The sequence below is a fragment of the Mastacembelus armatus genome, chromosome 18, assembly GCF_900324485.2.
Source record: "Mastacembelus armatus chromosome 18, fMasArm1.2, whole genome shotgun sequence".
Classification (NCBI taxonomy): domain Eukaryota; kingdom Metazoa; phylum Chordata; class Actinopteri; order Synbranchiformes; family Mastacembelidae; genus Mastacembelus; species Mastacembelus armatus.
In genome coordinates, this window is record NC_046650.1 from 18,986,458 (window position 1) to 19,006,057 (window position 19,600).

General features: G+C 45.6%; 1 protein-coding gene and 2 long non-coding RNA genes across 3 annotated transcripts; 2 read left to right on the forward strand and 1 right to left on the reverse strand.

Moving 5' to 3' along the window:
• Positions 1-1,932: 1,932 nt before the first annotated feature.
• Positions 1,933-14,684, forward strand: LOC113138965 (transmembrane protease serine 9-like). The gene is made up of 17 exons (XM_026321879.2): positions 1,933-1,984; positions 4,263-4,283; positions 4,521-4,683; positions 4,938-5,206; positions 6,064-6,209; positions 6,305-6,572; positions 6,665-6,827; positions 7,538-7,806; positions 7,899-8,044; positions 8,140-8,407; positions 8,500-8,662; positions 10,918-11,422; positions 11,518-11,758; positions 12,005-12,176; positions 12,345-12,598; positions 13,436-13,533; positions 13,631-14,684. Exons 1-17 carry the CDS (start codon positions 1,933-1,935, stop codon positions 13,910-13,912), a joined length of 3,480 nt encoding a protein of 1,159 aa, XP_026177664.1. The 3' UTR covers positions 13,913-14,684.
• Positions 14,685-16,716: 2,032 nt separating this feature from the next.
• On the forward strand, positions 16,717-17,117 carry LOC117152759 (uncharacterized). The gene is made up of 2 exons (XR_004463293.1): positions 16,717-17,028; positions 17,060-17,117. It is a non-coding gene; the product is annotated as an uncharacterized LOC117152759 (long non-coding RNA).
• LOC117152760 (uncharacterized) lies at positions 16,931-19,540 on the reverse strand. The gene is made up of 2 exons (XR_004463295.1): positions 19,216-19,540; positions 16,931-18,315 (listed from the first exon to the last, which is right to left on the reverse strand). It is a non-coding gene; the product is annotated as an uncharacterized LOC117152760 (long non-coding RNA).
• Positions 19,541-19,600: the final 60 nt, after the last annotated feature.

Below are 19,600 nucleotides of genomic sequence, written 5' to 3' on the forward strand. Positions count from 1 at the left end.
AGGTCATGGACGTTTTCTGTTCAGACACAGAACAAAAGTCAGATTGAAAATCCATCCATCATCTGTACCCCCTTAGTCCTAACCAGGGTCCCAGGGACCTGCTGGAGCCTATCCCAGCTCTCTTTGGGTGAAAGGCAGGGGTCCACCCTGGACAGGTCCCCAGTCCATCACAGGGCCACATAGAGACCAACAACCTCACACACTCACACTCACTCCTATGGGCAATTTAGAGTCACCAATCAACCTGACATACATGTTTTTGGACTGTGGGAGGAAACCAGAGTACCTGGAGAAAACCCACACAGGCACAGGGAGAACATGCAGACTCCACACAGAAAGGCCCCTGATGGGTTTCAGACCAGGAACCTTCTTGCTGTGAGGCAACAGTGATAACCACTCATCCACTGTGCTGCCCAGATTGAAAATCTTTAAGGTTTAATCAAACAGCTGCAATAACACACTGATCCAACTACAGCAGCATGAACAACAGTCCACAGTCCTGTGGAAAACACCTGCACATCTACCTGTCCCTGACAGATCATATCATCAGTATCATAATCAAGGTCAGGACGGTTTCACCAGAAACATAACCACATTTTTATTTGTCGTTTCCTTGTGAACAGTGAGTTTATCATGACAACAGCAGCATGAGGGAAAATGTGAGTTGCTCTACAATAAAGACCTGATTGTTTTTTTCCTTCTATTAAGTTTAAGTTATTAAGTAGCTATTAAATCAGCAGCAGGTCAGACCTGATTCCTCACAGGTCACACAGACAGATCAGGTCACAGTTTGTCTGCACTTCCTTCATAGTTTCATAATCAAAGATTAAATAAAACCTGTTTCCTTGTACTCGACCAGTTTTCTGCCTCGTTCACACGGTTTTAAAGGACCAGTCCACGTTTTTGTGTGTTCACAGTTGGTCCTGTTCATTCTGACCCACAGGGTCCAGACTGAGAACATGTTTCAGTATTATCTTATTAACTATTATTATGACAGACTCAAAGTCTTTTAGTCTCCAACGCTGTTTTTATTAGAGAGACAGAGTGTTTGTCTATGAAGGAATAAAAACACTTTCTAGTTTTACTGTGACTGCAGCTTCTTCTCTTTCACCTGTTTTATCACCTGGTCCAGAAAGTTTCAATCAGTGTGAACCTTCTTCCTCCTCTGAGGCATCAGCTCCTTCCTCTGCAGGACAGAAGGTTTTAACTGGACCAACACAGACTGGGGGCCAGTCAGAGCTGCCATCATGCAGGACTGGACTAACAAGACCTGTCGCCTTCACACCCCTGCTCTGTAACAAACCTGTGCATCAGGATTCTTTTGGATCAGGATTTAGACCAGGATCAGGAGTCAGATCAGGATCAGGTCTTAAATCTGGATTTTTTCCTCCTGCCTCTGGTTTTGCTCCAGCTCTGGAAAAGATAGACTGAAAATGAAATAAATCAAACAGGTGAAAAAGTGACCAACAAATAAACTGTGATGTATTTTCTGAGTGAAACTGCAGATCAGGACATAAACCAGGTGAACTGGGCTCCAGCTGATCCTGATCCACAACATTCAAATGCTGTTTACATGATAATCAATAATCATCATCATCAATAAATATCTATTAGTAAACACCAGAGTACTTCTCTCTCTCTCTCTGCTGTGAAACAGAAATAAAAGTTTTTATAACAGAAATGAAGGAAACCAGCCCAGTGGTTCCAAACCTCTGGATCAGGGCCCCCATAGGGCCAGCAGATAAACCTAAAGGGTCATCACAAACACACAGTGATTCATTAAAGTGTTGACACTTTGCTCTGACAGTGTCTGACAGACAGGTGGGGACAGGTGGAGTCAGGTGGGGACAGGTGTATTGACGAATGAGGGCGGAGCCAGAGAGCAGAGGTGTATTTATACCTGTACAGGTGAGCTAAACTAGATTCACAGTCATGGCTTCGTACAAATTGACTTGTGTGCTGCTGCTACTGACTCTGCTCACAGGTAAGGACACACCTGAACACACCTGGACCAGCAACATGCAGGAATAACCTTCGGCAGAGCAGGAAAAATATTAAAAGTAGTGACTGTGGAGGTTGAGACATTTGACATTAATGTAGGAAACACTTTATAATCAGTGCAGACTGTGAAGGTTTAGTTAAACCTGAGTAAATAATTAATTCATCATTTATAAAACATTAATCTACATGAATAAACATTAACAGTCTATAAAAACACAAAAAGCATATTTATAATGTTTGATAACTGTACTTACATTGTTTAATGATCAAGTTATCATTTTTAAATTTAGTGTGAAATGATCCAGAACATAGAAAAATGTATTTCAGTGGGAACTGAACTTTACACTCAATATAGAAATGGAAAATAAACATTTTCAATCTGATATAAAATGAACATAATGAACTTATGACAGTGGTCAGTGGTCTTTCTAGTAAGGTTGAACACGACTGAGTGAACTGAGTCACAAAAAGACAAAGTCTCAGTGTTGAACAACTCAAATAAATGACATATTTCAAACTGAGACACATACACAACATATTGAGGTCTGGAGATCCCTCAGGGAGCAGACCTGGGCCCGGATTCAAAAAGCTTCCTGAGGCTAAAAGTTGGTCCTGGTTACAAAATGCAAAGAAAATTCTTAGAATTATGACGTTTTTTAGAAAAACGGCTCCTAAGGTAAAAACTGTTGAGAGTAGAGAGGAGGACTTTTAAGAGGCTTAAGAGTTTCTTTAGTAGAGGACAAAATGGCTGAAAGAGGAAACATTCTCCAAACTCTGAACCATCGTGAGTTAATTAAACTCTGCAGGTTGGATCATGACGGGATCATGTTTGTGGTTGAACTTGTTAGAGATGTGCTCACATCCTCCACCCAACGTAGTGATGATAATAATCAGGAACACGATCACAGCACTGAGGTAAAAATACAACAGCAGTGATGACTTGTGTCTGTCACAACCTCCCGTCAGCAGAGTGACCACACAAACTACTGAAACACTTTCACAGCCTCATGTAGTGACACAGGAACCTCCTGGTTTCTGTCTCTTCAGTCCAGTTTGGTTTTCTTCTTCTTTTACTTCCTTCCATCTGTCTTGGATTGTTGACCACATGCCATCCAACAGTGCAGCTTGGACAGACAGTCCTGCTGTCATGTTAATTGGTAAAAGCTGAACCATGTTGCTCCCATCAGTCTCTATTGGATTATAACTAATAAAACCAGTTTGGTAAATAAATATAAACACTTAAACATAGTAACTACTGTGGAAACTGGTTGACACATTTTCAACATTTGTCTGATTTAATTACCTTTAAGATATTTGGCCTGTAACAGGAACTTTACATAAAGTAGCCTGTGTTCATGATTAATCAGTTTCTTACTACAGACATTTGATGATTTGACTGTTCATCCTGTTATCATTGATTCTATTTTCACTAAGAGGCACTTTAAGACCTTTACAGGTAGTTTTTCATCAACCAATCACAGTCCTTGAAATGCTGCCTCACCCCTATCAACAGGCTCGACCACACCTCCGCACTAAGACAAAGGTTTTAGTACTTTCCTTACTCAGAGCTGGTCTGAGAAGTTTCCTAAGCCACTTTTAGTCCAGGACTCCCAGCTTGGACTTTAGGCTGAGACAGGAGGTCTCTGAGGACTCTAAGAAGCTTTGGGAATATGGGCCCTGGAGTTTAAGGGAAATCAGATGGAAAGTTTGTTTTCTGACCAGTTTGTCCTGATTGATTCATGAAGTTTAAAGGACGTACAGTCGTGTCCAGTCACTGCAGAAAAACTGACATGGGATGAACTGATGTTTTTCTATGGGGCAGAAAAAGTTAGTTTATATTGTTGTCATGAAACGTAAATGTCATATTGTCTGATCATTAATTTAAGTTTGAAATATGTTGTTTATTTGAACTGTGCCACACTGAAAGACTTTGTGTGTTTTTGTGACTCACTTCACACTGAAGTTTCCTGTAAAATGATAAACGCAGTAAAATATTTCAAAATAAAAGTCCAGTACTTTAGTAAATGTAGTTTCCACCATATTTGAGTAAAACCTCTGAATCTGTTTATCTTCACCTGTTGAATGTTTGGAGAAAGTTTTGTAGACGACAAACAAACAAACTGTGCTCAGGAGAAATTTTACAGACAAATATGTAAACAAACCAGCTCAGGACATGTTGTGTAGTGTAACAACCAGCAGGGGGCGCTCACAGACCAAATATCACAAATACCAATAAATACACTTTGTTTTCTGTTTTCCAGAGTCCGACTCACAGCTGAATGGTAAGTCAGAGCTCATTTGCTGTTGGACACAAATGTGAATAATCTGATATCGTTGGTGTTTTCTGTCAGACCTACAGTCCCAACAGGTGGAAACACCTGGACCGACTGTTAAACCAGTTTAGTCTGAGCCTCCAGCAGATTCCCAGCATCATCATCCTCAAGAACACTTCATGTCCTCAGAAACCACAGTGGGGACGGGGCTGCTCACTCTGTGCTGTCATTGTGTGTCTGTCTCAGTGTGTGGGAAGGCTGGGTTCAACACCAGGATCGTTGGAGGACAGGAAGCCGCTGCAGGCAGCTGGCCCTGGCAGGTTGGACTGTTCAGAAATGGGCTTCTGTTGTGTGGAGGATCACTCATTACCAGGGAATGGGTGCTGACTGCTGCTCAGTGCTTCTCCAGGTGAGAATGTGAGGTGGACTTGTTAAAGAACCACAAACTGAAGTTCTGATGCAGTGGGTCTGCATCTGGGCTCACTGGATAAATGAGAATCTGCTGCATCTGAATCTTCACTGAGGAGCTGTAGCTCCATTTGTCCTTTACTGGACTCTATGATCCATCAAGTCCTGGACAAACTCAACATCCCCTGAAACTTTGTAAACTGCTTCTGACCACAGTTCTGGTTTTCATGTCTTTGTTGTCGGTTCTTACTCCAGTGACGACACAAACAATCTGCTCGTGCTCCTGGGTGGTGACGCTTTAGAAACCCCAAACCCCAATGCGATGATGCGGACAGTGAGCCAGATCATCAATCATCCCAACTTCGACTCCACTACTCTTGACAACGACATCTCCCTCGTGAGACTCTTCTCACCTGTGAATTTCACCACCCACGTCCTGCCCGTCTGCCTGGCAGCCTCAGGCAGCACCTTCTACAACGGCACCAACACCTGGGTCACCGGATGGGGCGACATTGAAAGTGAAGGTGGGTCAATCAGAAACTAGGTTACACTTGTCTTCAAACACAACAAACAGAAAAGTACAAGCAACAAGAAAAATATTCTGGGACACCAAGGGGCTCCATGAGCTCCATTTGGATCCAGTTAGTCCAGTACTCAGTGTGGACCCTACCAGACGTTCTGGTGTCTGGACAGAACCTGAGACTTTTTGCAGCATCTTCCTTTAAGGTTCCTCTTCTGTAGGTGTTTGAATTAGTGTTTCATTATTGTGGAGTAACGAGTCCATTACTGCATCACAACAACTAGACACAGTCGGACCATTAGTTTCCATCAGAGGTTGTTATTCAGGTACAGGTGAGTCACTGGAGGGAGGAGCTTCAGTCAGAACAGTTACCACCAATACATGTGTTCAAGGACGACATCACAACCACTGGCCCGTGTGCAAAGATGAGGAGCAGGTACAGGAGCTGAGACTGATGGTGTTAAAAGCAAAGAGGCGTCAGGCCTCCAGACAAACCCAGTGTGCCAATGTGGGACCGGACGGTCCAGCAGCTTGTGTGTAATGTAGGACCTTATGGTTCTGTTGATCTGCCTGGTTCGCTCCGTCTGTGGTGCAAAGCCAGAGCAGCTGGACTCGTCTGTTAGTCTGAGACCTGGTCCCACTACATGAGGCAGCAGCTCTGTAAAAGATTTGAACAGTATCAGTCAAAACATCTCAGGTTCGGGGTTTGGGCCGGTACCTGTGTCGACTGAACCTTTAATGGGTCACGATATTTTCCAACCACACACCCTCATGCAGACTTCCTGATGGTTTCACCTGCCAGTGTCACTGGTCCATGTTGTGTTTCACATGTTGCTCATCAAACTGCCTGTGTGTCTCCAGTGGCCCCTCCTCCCCCGAACAAACTCAGGGAGGTTGAAGTGCCAGTTGTGGGGAACAGAAGGTGTAACTGTGACTATGGAGTGGGTTCAATCACTGACAACATGATGTGTGCTGGGTTACAGGCTGGAGGGAAAGGCATTTGTCAGGTGATCATTTCTATATTTGATCATGTCCATGTGTCTGATTCTGTCAGGATCCACTTCCTGCAGATTCTTCCTCCTAAACTATTCTTTCCTTTAAGGGGGACGGAGGTGGCCCACTGGTGAGCAAGCAGAGCAGTCGCTGGATCCAGGGGGGAATTGCGATTTTTGGGATGGGTTGTGCTCTGCCTAATTTTCCAGGAGTCTACACCAGAGTGTCCCAGTACCAGTCCTGGATCACCAGCCAAATCACCACTGACCCACCAGGCTTTGTCCCCTTCATGTCCACTGGGCCTGACAGTGACCTCAATGTCACCTGTCCGACCCTGCCCCCACCTGTGACCCTCCCTCCACTGCCCACGGCCACATGTGAGTGTCATGTCCAGGCTTTGTCATGTCCTCAGAAACCACAGTGGGGACGGGGCTGCTCACTCTGTCCTGTCATTGTGTGTCTGTCTCAGTGTGTGGGAAGGCTGGGTTCAACACCAGGATCGTTGGAGGACAGGAAGCCGCTCCAGGCAGCTGGCCCTGGCAGGTTGGACTGTTCGGAAATGGTTCTAGGTTCTGTGGAGGAACCCTGATTAACCGGGAATGGGTGCTGACTGCTGCTCAGTGCTTCCCCAGGTGAGAACGTGAGGTGGACTTGTTAAAGAACCACAAACTGAGTTCTGATACTAATACCCTGTGCTGAACTTTTAGCCAGTCAAGATTAGTGCACAGTATTTATACTGGTCTGACAGGAACAGTTCAGTGCTACATGGGCCGTCTTAGTCTGCATCATTGGACGTTTCTCTAGAGCTTTTCTTTTCTCATGGGCCCATGTTATCTGGCAATAGTCCAGCTGTGAAATAAAAACCTGAGTCCTCAGCTAGAGCCCTGCCCATGTTCTTTACTACAAAACTCAAACGCTGCAGAAAAACCACGTATCATTTCACTCGTCAGTCATTTGTGCTAAAGCCGTACATGTGGAGTTTCCTTCTCTGTGAGCTTGGTGGAAGTTTGGTAGATTATTTCCTGAGAAGTGTGACTGTGTTTGGTTAAATATCGTCTTCTCAAAACATGTCTGACACTATTTCCCTCAGATTACAAACCTCATCCCTGGAAAACTCACTTCAGTGATTCACTATATCCTTTGGTTTCCTGATAAGAATCACATAGGATCTTTCTGCTCAGCACATTATTGATAGTTTTCCAAAGTTGTTTCTGATCAGCCTTTGTTCTGTTTTACTGTTGCGAAAATTTAATTGTCAACCCAAGGTTATCTATCTATCTATAAATCAATCAATCTCCAGCTGTCGTTCACGTCTTCTCACCGGTTTGTTTCTCTTCTTCAGCAACGACACAACCAATCTGCTCGTGTTCCTGGGAAGCCACACCCTAATAACCTTAAGCCCCTATAAAGTGTTTCGGACAGTGAGACAGATCATCAATCATCCCAAATTCAACTCCACTACTCTTGACAACGACATCTCCCTCGTGAGACTCTCCTCACCTGTGATTTTCACCACCCACGTCCTGCCCGTCTGCCTGGCAGCCTCAGGCAGCACCTTCTACAATGGCACCAACACCTGGGTCACTGGCTGGGGCGACATTGAAAGTGGAGGTGGGTCAAACAGAAACTGGTTTCACCTGCCAGTGTCACTGGTCCATGTTGTGTTTCACATGTTGCTCATCAAACTGCCTGTGTGTCTCCAGTGGCCCCTCCTCTCCCGTACAAACTCAGGGAGGTTGAAGTGCCAGTTGTGGGGAACAGAAGGTGTAACTGTGACTATGGACTGGGTTCAGTCACTGACAACATGATGTGTGCTGGGTTACAGGCTGGAGGGAAAGGCGTTTGTCAGGTGATCATTTCTATATTTGATCATGTCCATGTGTCTGATTCTGTCAGAATTCACTTCCTGCAGATTCTTCTTCCTAAACTATTCTTTCCTTACAGGGGGACGGAGGTGGCCCACTGGTGAGCAAGCAGAGCAGTCTCTGGATCCAGGGGGGAATTGCGATTTTTGGGATGGGTTGTGCTCTGCCTAATTTTCCAGGAGTCTACACCAGAGTGTCCCAGTACCAGTCCTGGATCACCAGCCAAATCACCACTGATCCACCAGGCTTTGTCCCCTTCATGTCCACTGGGCCTGACAGTGACCTCAATGTCACCTGCCCGACCCTGCCCCCACCTGTGACCTTCCCTCCACTGCCCACGGCCACATGTGAGTGTCATGTCCAGGCTTTGTCATGTCCTCAGAAACCACAGTGGGGACGGGGCTGCTCACTCTGTGCTGTCATTGTGTGTCTGTCTCAGTGTGTGGGCAGGCTGGGTTCAACACCAGGATCGTTGGAGGACAGGAAGCCGCTCCAGGCAGCTGGCCCTGGCAGGTCGGACTGTTCGGAAATGGTTCTCTGTTGTGTGGAGGAACCCTGATTAACAGGGAATGGGTGCTGACTGCTGCTCAGTGCTTCTCCAGGTGAGAACGTGAGGTGGACTTGTTAAAGAATCACAAACTGAAGTTCTGATGCAGTGGGTCTGCATCTGTGAGTTTGGACCCCTGCAACCACTCAGTGGACAGATCTGAGAGGTTCTTATGGTCTGTTTTGCTGGAAATACACAAAGGGTGCAGAAAAATCCTGAATTTCACAAAAGAGCATATGCAAAGGTGTAACTCAGGGTTCAGCACTGGGGGGGAGGTTAAAATCTCCAGGTATGTAGACTGTCCCTGACGTGTCATCAGTCCACTAGTAAAGACATAAGAAGAAACTATTTCACACACCATAACTTTATATTAAATAATCTTAACTTTAACTTTCTCTCTACCTGCCCTGACCCTGACCCCCTGTGAGGAAACCACATGATACAGAATAAGGATGTTATATTTCAAAGGGCAGCTCTTCTTTGTCTTTTAGCCTACTCAGCATTTTAACTCTTGACCTGATTACCTGTTCACTTGGGCCTCCTCTCCTGATACTTTCACCTTCCTGGATCTGACAAAACATGACCCCCAACTGAGGAATAAAAACCAGCTGTACCTGACTGGAGAAGATCATAGCGAACAGCTCAGCAGCTCCGACAGCAGTTGTTAGCCTAACTAGCTAACAGCTCAGCTAACACAACTGGAAATTAGACTTTAATTCAGGTGTTTCTCTCCTGAGTGGCAGCGACAGCATCAGGCCTGCTGATGGGAAGAGACTTCTCCCTCTTCCTGTTGACCAAAACAGCAGCTTCAAACTGTTGGTTGGTCTTGTACTCTTTCATTATTTACATGCTGCAGTTGCCCATCCTGCAGTTCCTGCTGCACCTGGGAACAGCAAAGGAGGGTTGGATGAAACCAGGTCTCTCAGGAGCAGGGGAAATGTTTTTGTTTGCCAATTACACTGAATCAAGAACAGCAAGAACTGTAGGCCTACCATGTTTCATATCAGGTAATAATATTAATTCATCACTATATGATACATGGGGTGGTTGTGCTGGCTGGTCTGGATTACTGAGGTTACAACCCCTCCATTACTCCTGAGACTACATGCTCCTTCACTTGCTGTACCTGCAAACCAATTAGACTGTTCCCCTAAACTAAAGAGCTGTGTTCAGTCATGACTAATCTATTATTGTCACCACTGTTCAATACAGTTTAAAACATCTAGTCCGAACTTGTAGTGGACCTCAATGTCTCCTGGTTTCCTCCTGGAGCCAGACTTGGGAGGGGAGCTCACTGTTGAGCATTTTTTGGCAGAGCCTTAATTCATCAGACCGGATTGGGCACAGCACCACCTACAGGTGATTGATGGTGGGTGGACTGTAAACCAGGCAGCAGGTACAGGCTCAGCCAAATCATAAAGTGTCATTCACTTTGTTGGATTTCTCCCCGGAGAACAACAGGGTCACCTCCTGGTGGCTCTTACAGTTCGTCTCTGCTTTGACACCAACCAGAGGTTCAGAGTATTTGGTCATATTAGAGTCTCTGGGTGATTCCTCATAGGGGTCATGTCTAGGTTCTCTATTTTTCTGTGGGGGACTTCTATGCTGAAGTAGGTACCAATGGTGATGTTATCTGATCTGACCCAAAGTGGTGTTGAGTTATTGGACTCATGGTGGTTGTGGATTGATCATAAACACCATGTACGAGCATAAGGTGGTCCATGAGTATATCTGGTCCCAAAACACCATGGGCCAAACTGATGATTGTGGTTGATGAGATGACTGTGGAGTGCAAGGCACATCTGGTGAATTCAAACCCATAGTGACAGTGAACTGGGAAAGTCTGGCTGTTTCATGTTTGTGAGATCTGTAACATCCACTTCCAGAAGAATTTTTTAATCATCCCCGGCTGGACTGAAAGGGGTCAGAAGAACAAGTGCAGGTGTCTGATCTCTACTGGACGCCTTTGACTGGAGGTTTTCTGAGTACATCCAGCTGTTCTGTACAGACCAGAACATGATGAACAGATTATATATCTCAGTTGGAATGGGACCTTTCCGGGGTCCAGCAGTTGGACCTGGAAAATGCTGTTGGAGAGAGGGAATGTCTGGACTGACATTGTTGACCTGCTGAACGAGGAGTTCAAACTATAACTGGAAGATACAAATGACCAACTTGTCCTAATGTTAATTCCTTGTTCCAACATCCATCCAGCTCCGTATCATCTAGACCTGATGTGACTCTTTGCAAAGTACTTTGACCACAGTTCTGATTTTCTCGTCTTCTCACCGGTTTGTTTCTCTTCTTCAGCAATGACACAACCAATCTGCTCGTGTTCCTGGGAAGCCACACCCTAATAACCTTAAGCCCCTATAAAGTGTTTCGGACAGTGAGACAGATCATCAATCATCCCAACTTCAACTCCACTACTCTTGACAACGACATCTCCCTCGTGAGACTCTCCTCACCTGTGAATTTCACCTCCCACGTCCTGCCCGTCTGCCTGGCAGCCTCAGGCAGCACCTTCTACAACGGCACCAACACCTGGGTCACTGGCTGGGGCGACATTGAAAGTGGAGGTGGGTCAAACAGAAACTTTTCACCTGCCAGTGTCACTGGTCCATGTTGTGTTTCACATGTTGCTCATCAAACTGCCTGTGTGTCTCCAGTGGCCCCTCCTCTCCCGTACAAACTCAGGGAGGTTGAAGTGCCAGTTGTGGGGAACAGACAGTGTAACTGTGACTATGGACTGGGTTCAGTCACTGATAACATGATGTGTGCTGGGTTACAGGCTGGAGGGAAAGACACTTGTCAGGTGATCATTTCTATATTTGATCATGTCCATGTGTCTGATTCTGTCAGAATTCACTTCCTGCAGATTCTTCTTCCTAAACTATTCTTTCCTTAAAGGGGGACGGAGGTGGCCCACTGGTGAGCAAGCAGAGCAGTCGCTGGATCCAGGGGGGAATTGCGATTTTTGGGATGGGTTGTGCTCTGCCTAATTTTCCAGGAGTCTACACCAGAGTGTCCCAGTACCAGTCCTGGATCACCAGCCAAATCACCACTGACCCACCAGGCTTTTTCTCCTTCATGTCCACTGGGCCTGACAGTGACCTCAATGTCACCTGTCCGACCCTGCCGCCACCCAAACGTGAGGACATGTCCAGGATACATAAGTAGATCAACAGATTTTCACTGTGGCACAATTAGTCTAAGACGATCAGACTGATGGTCTGCCTGCAGTCAGACCTCAGACTGAAATAGTAAATAAATGTTTCTATAAAGTTTCCCCAAACTCAGCAGACACGTTTGAATCACTGTGATATCCACTGCCATTTAAATAACTGACGTGTTTCCCATCCTTAATACATCGTCCACCTGTTGCTCTTCTGTCCAGCGGTTTATTGTGGACAAGCCCCGATGAACTCCGGTCAGCTGGGAGGAGGCTCTGTGGAGTCGGCAGGTGTGTGGCCGTGGATGGCGAGTCTACAGAAGAAAGGAAGTCACGTGTGTGGGGGGACTCTGGTGGACGTGGATGCTGTGCTGGGCGACGCCAGCTGCTTCTCAAGGTGAAACACCTGCACACGTTTTGGATGGAAAATGCTACAAGGTGCTGAACTGTGCTGTCGTTAAACTCTACACCTTTAGGACCCACTTTAAAAATGAAACCTGTATTTGTGTAAAGATTTTTGTCGTCAGCACAATGGGGTCCTGATTTGGTTTTTCATCTCCTACAGTTCACCCATTCCCTCTGAATGGACCGTGGTCTTGGGTCGGTTTAAACAGAAAGGCTCCAACCCTTTTGAGGTGACACTGAATGTGACAAACATCACTCTGAGCAACCAGACTGGGCCCAATGTAGCGGTGCTGCGTCTGGCATCCCGACCCCCCCTGTCCAACCACATCCAGCCCATCTGCCTGGACAGCGGCCAGAACTTCAGTGTGGGCTCCACGTGCTGGGCTGCTGGTTGGAGCTCCGGGCAAGGAGGAGGTAAGTTCTTGGTCTGGATATGACCTCTGACCTCATGATCCACTTCACACAGAGGAGACTCATTGATTTTAATTCAGTGTTATTTAGCATCAGCTCCTGGCAGGAACAGAGTCCACTCTGTTCACTCCATGTATCACACCAGAGATGGTCTCTTCAACACACCGAGCTCAGATAGAGTCCAGTCCACTGTAGAGTCCAGTTTCAGTCAGATCCTCCCAGCCTCCCTGCTTTCTAAATTAAAATATCCTTTTTGCGTCAACAACTCATTTTTCTACAAAGTTGAAAGTTTTCATGCAACAAGTAACCTCAGCATACGTGAAGCGTTTAGCTCAGATGTGACATGTTTACGGGAGAAAAGGTCCCGACACTATTTTCATCCAGCCCCCGTGAGCCAGCAAAAACAAGAAAAGTCTCATTTCTAATTCTACTAATTCTGGTCTGAATGAGCCCATGAAGAACGTAGGGTGGACACAACAACCAAGCAGAGGTGGATTATGAAATTCACTCATCTGTTTCAAATAACGTTAAACAACTGCACCAACATCAGGGGGAGATGAAGCAGCGTCTCCTCTTCCTGTCTCAGGTTGTCTGAATGTTGACACTCAGTCCAAACTGTGTTTCAGCTGCAGACTTTATTACCTGAAGCATCAACTCTGCAGTTTAGCTCTTTGTTGTGGGGATTTTAACTGGTCACACTGGGAGTCAGAGTTTAGTGTCAACATATATGTTTATATGAGTCGCAGGAAAAGCCAGAGGAGTAAAAAAAAGTGACTTATAATCTGGAAAATACGGTACATGCACTGACCTTCTCATCACTTTCTTATTGTCCAACTTCAGTGGAGCAGGTTCTGCAGCAGTACCAGACAACAGTGGTCAATTGTGGTTCCACATCTTCAAACAGCAGCATTTGTGTGGAAGCGTTCAGGCTGGAGAAGGTGAAAAATAAGATTATTGATGCGTCTGTATGTCTGTCAAGCCGTTTGTTGGTCCTCATCATCCAGAGAATGAACTGTGAACCTCTCTGTTGTTCAGGAGGATTCAGGTGGTCCGCTGATGTGCCAACTGGCCGGCTCTTGGTTCCAGGCGGTGGTGTTAACGGTCGACAACAGCACCAGCACTCGAACACGAGCGAGTGCTATGATGGTCTTCACCAGAGTGAGCGCTTTTCAGGACTTCCTGTCTGGGATACTGGGAAAGTATTTGTCTCCAGCCCCCTCCAGCAACAGCACCAGCACCCCAAACAGCACCAGCTCTCCTGGTCACTTCTTCTTCTTCCATCTTGTTGTCTTCTATATGTGTCTCCTCTTCTTCTAGAAACCTCCACGTTCGCCCATGACCACTGACTGACATGTCGTGAGAGGCACAAACAGATCAAATGTTAAAGCTGCACTAATCATCCACAGGACAGTCTGTAGAGTAGCTGCTCCTGCAGACACACTTCGTTTTCTCTACCCAACAATATTTCCTGGCTCAGTGAATCATCAGCACAAACAATGAGGTGCAGGACAGTGTCCAGAACATCTGTAACAGGGAAGAACTACAAGTCCCAGAAAGCACTGCAGGAAGAAACACATCCAATCAGTTCTGCAGCTGGTGTTTGGTCCAGTTTTAGACAAATTTAGCAAATATTTGTGTTTTGTTCTGATTATATGATGAATAATGTGTTGGTAGATGCTGGCCCTGAGGGTTCTGGGTAATGTAGTATATTGACTCACTTTTTAAACATCCTGTGTCCCACTTCCACATCAATACTCATGTACAGAGCCTGTACTAACTAGAGGTTGACTATGTTTATATTAAGCGGAGCACTTTGCCTCACATGGTTAATTTGCATATATCAACATGATCACATGACTAATTATCAGCCCACAGTTCTTATAATGAATTACACAGGAAGTATATTTACACCATGTATGGACAGTGAAGTGAGGGACTGGGCAAACCTCACTCTGCTCTTCCATAGACGATATATATGATTTGATATATGATTATACATGAAAACAACCAGGTTCAGCTGTGAAAGTAATAAAATAACCAATATTCAATCAGATTAATGTTATAAGTCAATAAATCAATTGATACCAGATCATAGATTCTGTGATTGGATGTTAAGTTTGCTGTTTGGTGGACGGTCCAGAGGAGGATGGAGTCAGCAGGAAGAGCACTGGGCACCAGGTCCTGTATGAAGGTCACATTCACCCTGAGGAGCTGAGCCCCTGAAACCCTGATCCTAGACTCCCCCAGACCTGTAGACAGAAAATGTAAAGACCCAGTCAAAGAAAACTAGTATCAGTCGACCTCTAGTCCTGTCAGATAAAGATTCCTATTGTTTTATAGAAACAGGAAAAGGTACGATACATGTTTAACACAGTTTTCACAGTGACCAGACAGACAAACAGCACATCACTAAGGTGACAGTTTCACTGTGAACGTGTCTGAACGGGACACAAACTAAAACCTGTTTCAATGAACCAGTGACAGCAGAAATAAGAGTTTCTGTGCTAAGGAACAGGAAACTTTAAACGTTATGAAAAAGTCACAGCAGCGTCAGAGTTTAAACGTGGAAATGAAGAGAAAACACTGTTTCATGGTTAGTGCAGCCACAGGAAACACAAACTTTAGAGCATTTAAACCCACAGCCTGACACAGTCTGTTCACCTGTACAGGGGGGAAAGTTCACCTGTGGGCACAGACCTGAGAGAAGCTCTTTGTTTAAATGAAGTGAGACTGAAACCTGTTGGGCTGAGACTCAGCTGAGCCAGGACCAGGAGAAGGTTCTGAGTCCAACCTGAGAGGAAGCAGAGGAGATAAAAGTGAGTCTGAGCACAAAGAGGAAGTTGATGTGATATAAAACACAGTACTAGACTCTAGAGGTATCTGTACTTCAGAAGAAAACATAGTACTTTTATTTTTTACTTGGCTCCACCTTTCCCAGTTAGACCCAGAGCCAGACCAGTTCACTGTGGAGACTGAACAGTAAATCACATGTTACCAGTGAAAACAGATGTGATGGTTTAGGTCACGTTTATCAGCTTGGACTCACCTGGACTCAGACTGAAAGTGGATCATTCACTACATTAAATCACATTCATCTAGGGTTCCAGGTCTACACTGGGTCAGAACCAGGACCAACAAGACATGGTACTAGTACTGGCCCATTTAACAAGAATGGATCTGTTATTATGGGATTCTAATTATTAATCAGTTATTGATGGATTGTTGTATTGATCACTTTAATGTTGGAGCTGATGTTAACTACCTTATATACTTCTAATTTGAAGTACTTTATATACCGCTGGGTAGCTGACGTTAACTACCTTATATACTTCTAATTTGAAGTACTTTATATACTGCTGGGTAGCTGACGTTAACTACCTTATACTTTTACACCTGCAAACATCAACATTTTAACTTAAGAGTATTTACATGATTATACTACGTACCAACATATATTCCATTTCAACATCAACATCAAATATCTCGGACATTTGGAGGTTAGAGCTGCCTGTGATTGGCTCGTTGGGACATGATGACTGACGTCATTGGTGACCCTGATGTTTAATCATTTCCGGTCTGACATGGACCCAAACCTTCAGCCTCCAGGACAAAAGAAACAGACCCGCCTGTGTTTTATTGGTTTGATTTTCTATATCTGATTTCCCTTCAGCTGGACTGAACCAGACGTGGTTCTGGTCCATTTGGGAGAAGGGCCCAAACTGTAGTTTCTGCCTCAGAGGAAACATGAGAGCGTCCTTTACTGCAGTTTTGATGAAAAACCTGTGGACTGATGGGAAACTACATCACAGCATCACTGCAGCTTGACCCTGAAGTGGACCGACACCAGAACCCGTTTCAGGTCCACGGTCAGGTGAACAGCAGTGGATCTGTGAGGACAAAGATGTTTCCTTTGAGTCCCAGAGAGGACGACAGTCTGAGCCTTTCAGATCCAAACTGTGGGAAATCAATAAGAAATCAATAGAAATCAATGTGAGAGCAGCAGCTGAAGAACAAACCACATCCAGGCCCACGGGACCGGGGCCCGCAGGACCAACCGTCCTCGGCCCCGTCCGGTTTCTGACCGACACCGAAACACGATGAAACCAGATCAGTCTGATTTGCAATAATGTGAATTAGAGCAGTGACTGTAAATACACAACAATCAGCTGAGAGCTCTTCTACTCTCCACCTGTTTCTTTCTGCTTCATTCTGACTGTCTGACCTTGTTGGGACTGAGCCCCCGGACCACGGTCCCAGTCCTCGTGCGTCCATAAGACCCGTTCTGTCTGCGGACGTTCTCCGGCCGATGGAAAAACAAAGGCGTCAGTCCAGACGTGGGAGGTCACGGCTCTTTATTCAATGCAAAAGCAGCAAAACAGCTTTGAGTAAATGAACAGGACGTTAAAACTTGTGTGGTTGTTGTGGTCGTGTCGGTCTGAGTGTGTAACAGTCCCAGAGTCTGAGGTCTGAGTGTGTAACAGTCCCAGAGTCTGAGGAGCAGAGTTACCGACACACACACACAGAAATAAAACCCATTTTCATCCTGGGTCCTAAAACAAAGTCCAGGCCCCTTTTTCTCTTTGGCTTCCAAAACCAAACGTCCATCTGATTATTACACAGCAGCTCAAACACCAACTGGAACTCAATGATTGTTGATATGTCTGCAGATGTTATCCAGCTGTTGGTGCAGCTGTGGGGACAGATGTGGGGCTGGTTTCTGTCGCCGAGTCCACGACAAACCGACTGAGACCAGTTTGACGTGAAGAAGCTGCACACACACACTGAACACACACTGAAGCTCATCTTCACTGAAGCCTCCTGACTGGCTGCAAACACACACACCTTCATTTTAAAGTCACGTCACCGACAACGAGTCCAGGGACGCACAGCTGGAATATTCCACCTGATGGAGCCTGAAAACATCTGTCTGAATGTTTCATGTTGTGTCAACAGGCTGTTTCCACTTTCTGCTCCTTCTCCAGCCCTGAAACAGCTGGACTGCAGGGAAACAGCTGGATCTTCTGGGTCGACACAAACCAAACGTGGTGTGTGACGTCCTGCTGATCATCAGCCATACTGATCCAGGACCAGAACGGAGAGAGGCCGCTCCGCACGGTCCCATCGGTCCTCAGGTTCACGTGTGTCCACAGTGGAAACATCAGAGGCTTCATGAAGCTGCAACAAGCTGATACACAACGTAAATACTGTAAATACCACAGGTGTTACAGGCTGAGAACACCTGTCAGGTTATAGTTCACATCTAAACATGGAGGGAGAGTCAAAGAAACTGATTGTCATCAGAGTGAGACCTCTGTCACAGTTCACAGGATCTAAAGCACAAGTCTCTGATCAAGTCTAAGACTCGTTAGTGACAGGGTCAGGACTCGTTAGTTGCAGGGTCAGGACTCGTTAGTTGCAGGGTCAGGACTCGTCAGGGGCAGAATCAGGACTCAGACACAGGGTCACGGATAGTCAGGGTCAGTTCTTGTTAGTCACAGAGTACAGACTCATCAGTTGCAATGTCAGGACTTGTTAGTCAAAGGGTCATGACTCGTTAGTCATAGGGTCAGGACTCGTTAGTCACAGGGTCAGGACTCGTTAGTCACAGGGTCAGGGTTTGTGATTGGTCAGACTGGATCAATCCTCAAAGACTGATTAACTGTCTGATCTAACTTCCAGCAGAGGAACAGTGGTGCTGTTGTTGGTTGGTCCCAGTCGACCTGCAGAGGAGACAGAAAAACTGATCAGAGTCCTGATGAACATGTTTCTATCACACACAGTTGTTAATAAGTGATGCAGTGATTTGAGTCACTGGATCAGGATCATTGTGATCAGCTCAACACTGGATTTTACTGCTTAGTTATTGATCCTGACTCAATAGAATCTAATCACTTCATCAATTATTTCACTGACACTTGTTTCATGTATCTACAGATTTAAAGTGCAGTTTGATGAACATGAGTCTGAGCTCAGATAAAACCAGGGACCCTCAGATATTTCACATGTATCAGAGCAGAGTTTGTCCACTGAAGGACTCGGGTAGTGATCCAGCTCCAGGATTTAGTTTTGGACAAGGTGCAGGTCTCTCAGCACCTGATGGAGGAAGATCCAAAGCCTGGAGCACCAACAGCACCTGGTCTGTTTCAGTTTGGACTCTGCTCTAAGAACTTAGTTTAGTTTGTAAGTTGGTCGTCAAACACTGAGATCAGAGAGTCTCAGCTCTGACTGTGTTCAGTCTGTGGATGTTGGGACCATGTGATGAGTCTGAGGTCGACTGAGACGGAAACATGAGGGACAGTTTGGCTGCAGAGACAGAACATCAGCACTGATGTGGTTTTAATGGACAGTGTGTAAATATCTAAAGGTCCAACTCCTGAAGAACCAAGACAAGAGACTGAGCTTTGATTTCCAGCTGCTGAGGAAAAGTCAGTCCTGTGTTTCCTCAAACTGGAGGCTGAAGAAGAAAGTCTCAACAAGTCTGGACACTGACCTGAGACTGTGTCACAACTTTTCTGTTTGAGACCAACCAGACAAACAAACAAATACAAGAATTTATGCTCAGAACTGACAGACATCAACCTGACATGGATTATTATCCTAACACTGATATTAATACTGACCTTTGACTTTGAGATCCACTAGTTTCTCTCTCAGGATTTTTCCCTCCCTGTAGACTCTGCAGGTGTAGATGTTTGTGTCTGTGACTGTTGGATGTTTCAGGGTCAGACTGAGGTCTCCAGTTCTCAGCAGGTCTTTCTTCATCTCTGTTCTGTTTCTGTAAAACACGTCCTGTTCTTCAGGTCGGTCAGAGTCGTTCTCATACACATTTGTCTGATACACATGGACCTTCCTATTGTTCCAGTCCTTCCACTCCACTGTGACGTCTTCAGGCAGGTCAGCTGTGGTTATGAAGGGCAGCTGGACAGACTCCGCCCCTGATTCCACCTCCACCTGTGGGTCTGAGAGGACAACAGACACAACATGAGCTGGACAGACAGCAGCAGC

Bases quoted from the DNA above. Each gene is read 5' to 3' on its own strand.
- LOC113138965 (XM_026321879.2), top strand. From the start codon at position 1,933: ATGGCTTCGTACAAATTGACTTGTGTGCTGCTGCTACTGACTCTGCTC. The intron at 6,210-6,304 runs GTGATCATTTCT...CTTTCCTTTAAG, and splicing joins GAGGGAAAGGCATTTGTCAG to GGGGACGGAGGTGGCCCACT. The intron at 12,599-13,435 runs GTAAGTTCTTGG...GTCCAACTTCAG, and splicing joins GAGCTCCGGGCAAGGAGGAG to TGGAGCAGGTTCTGCAGCAG.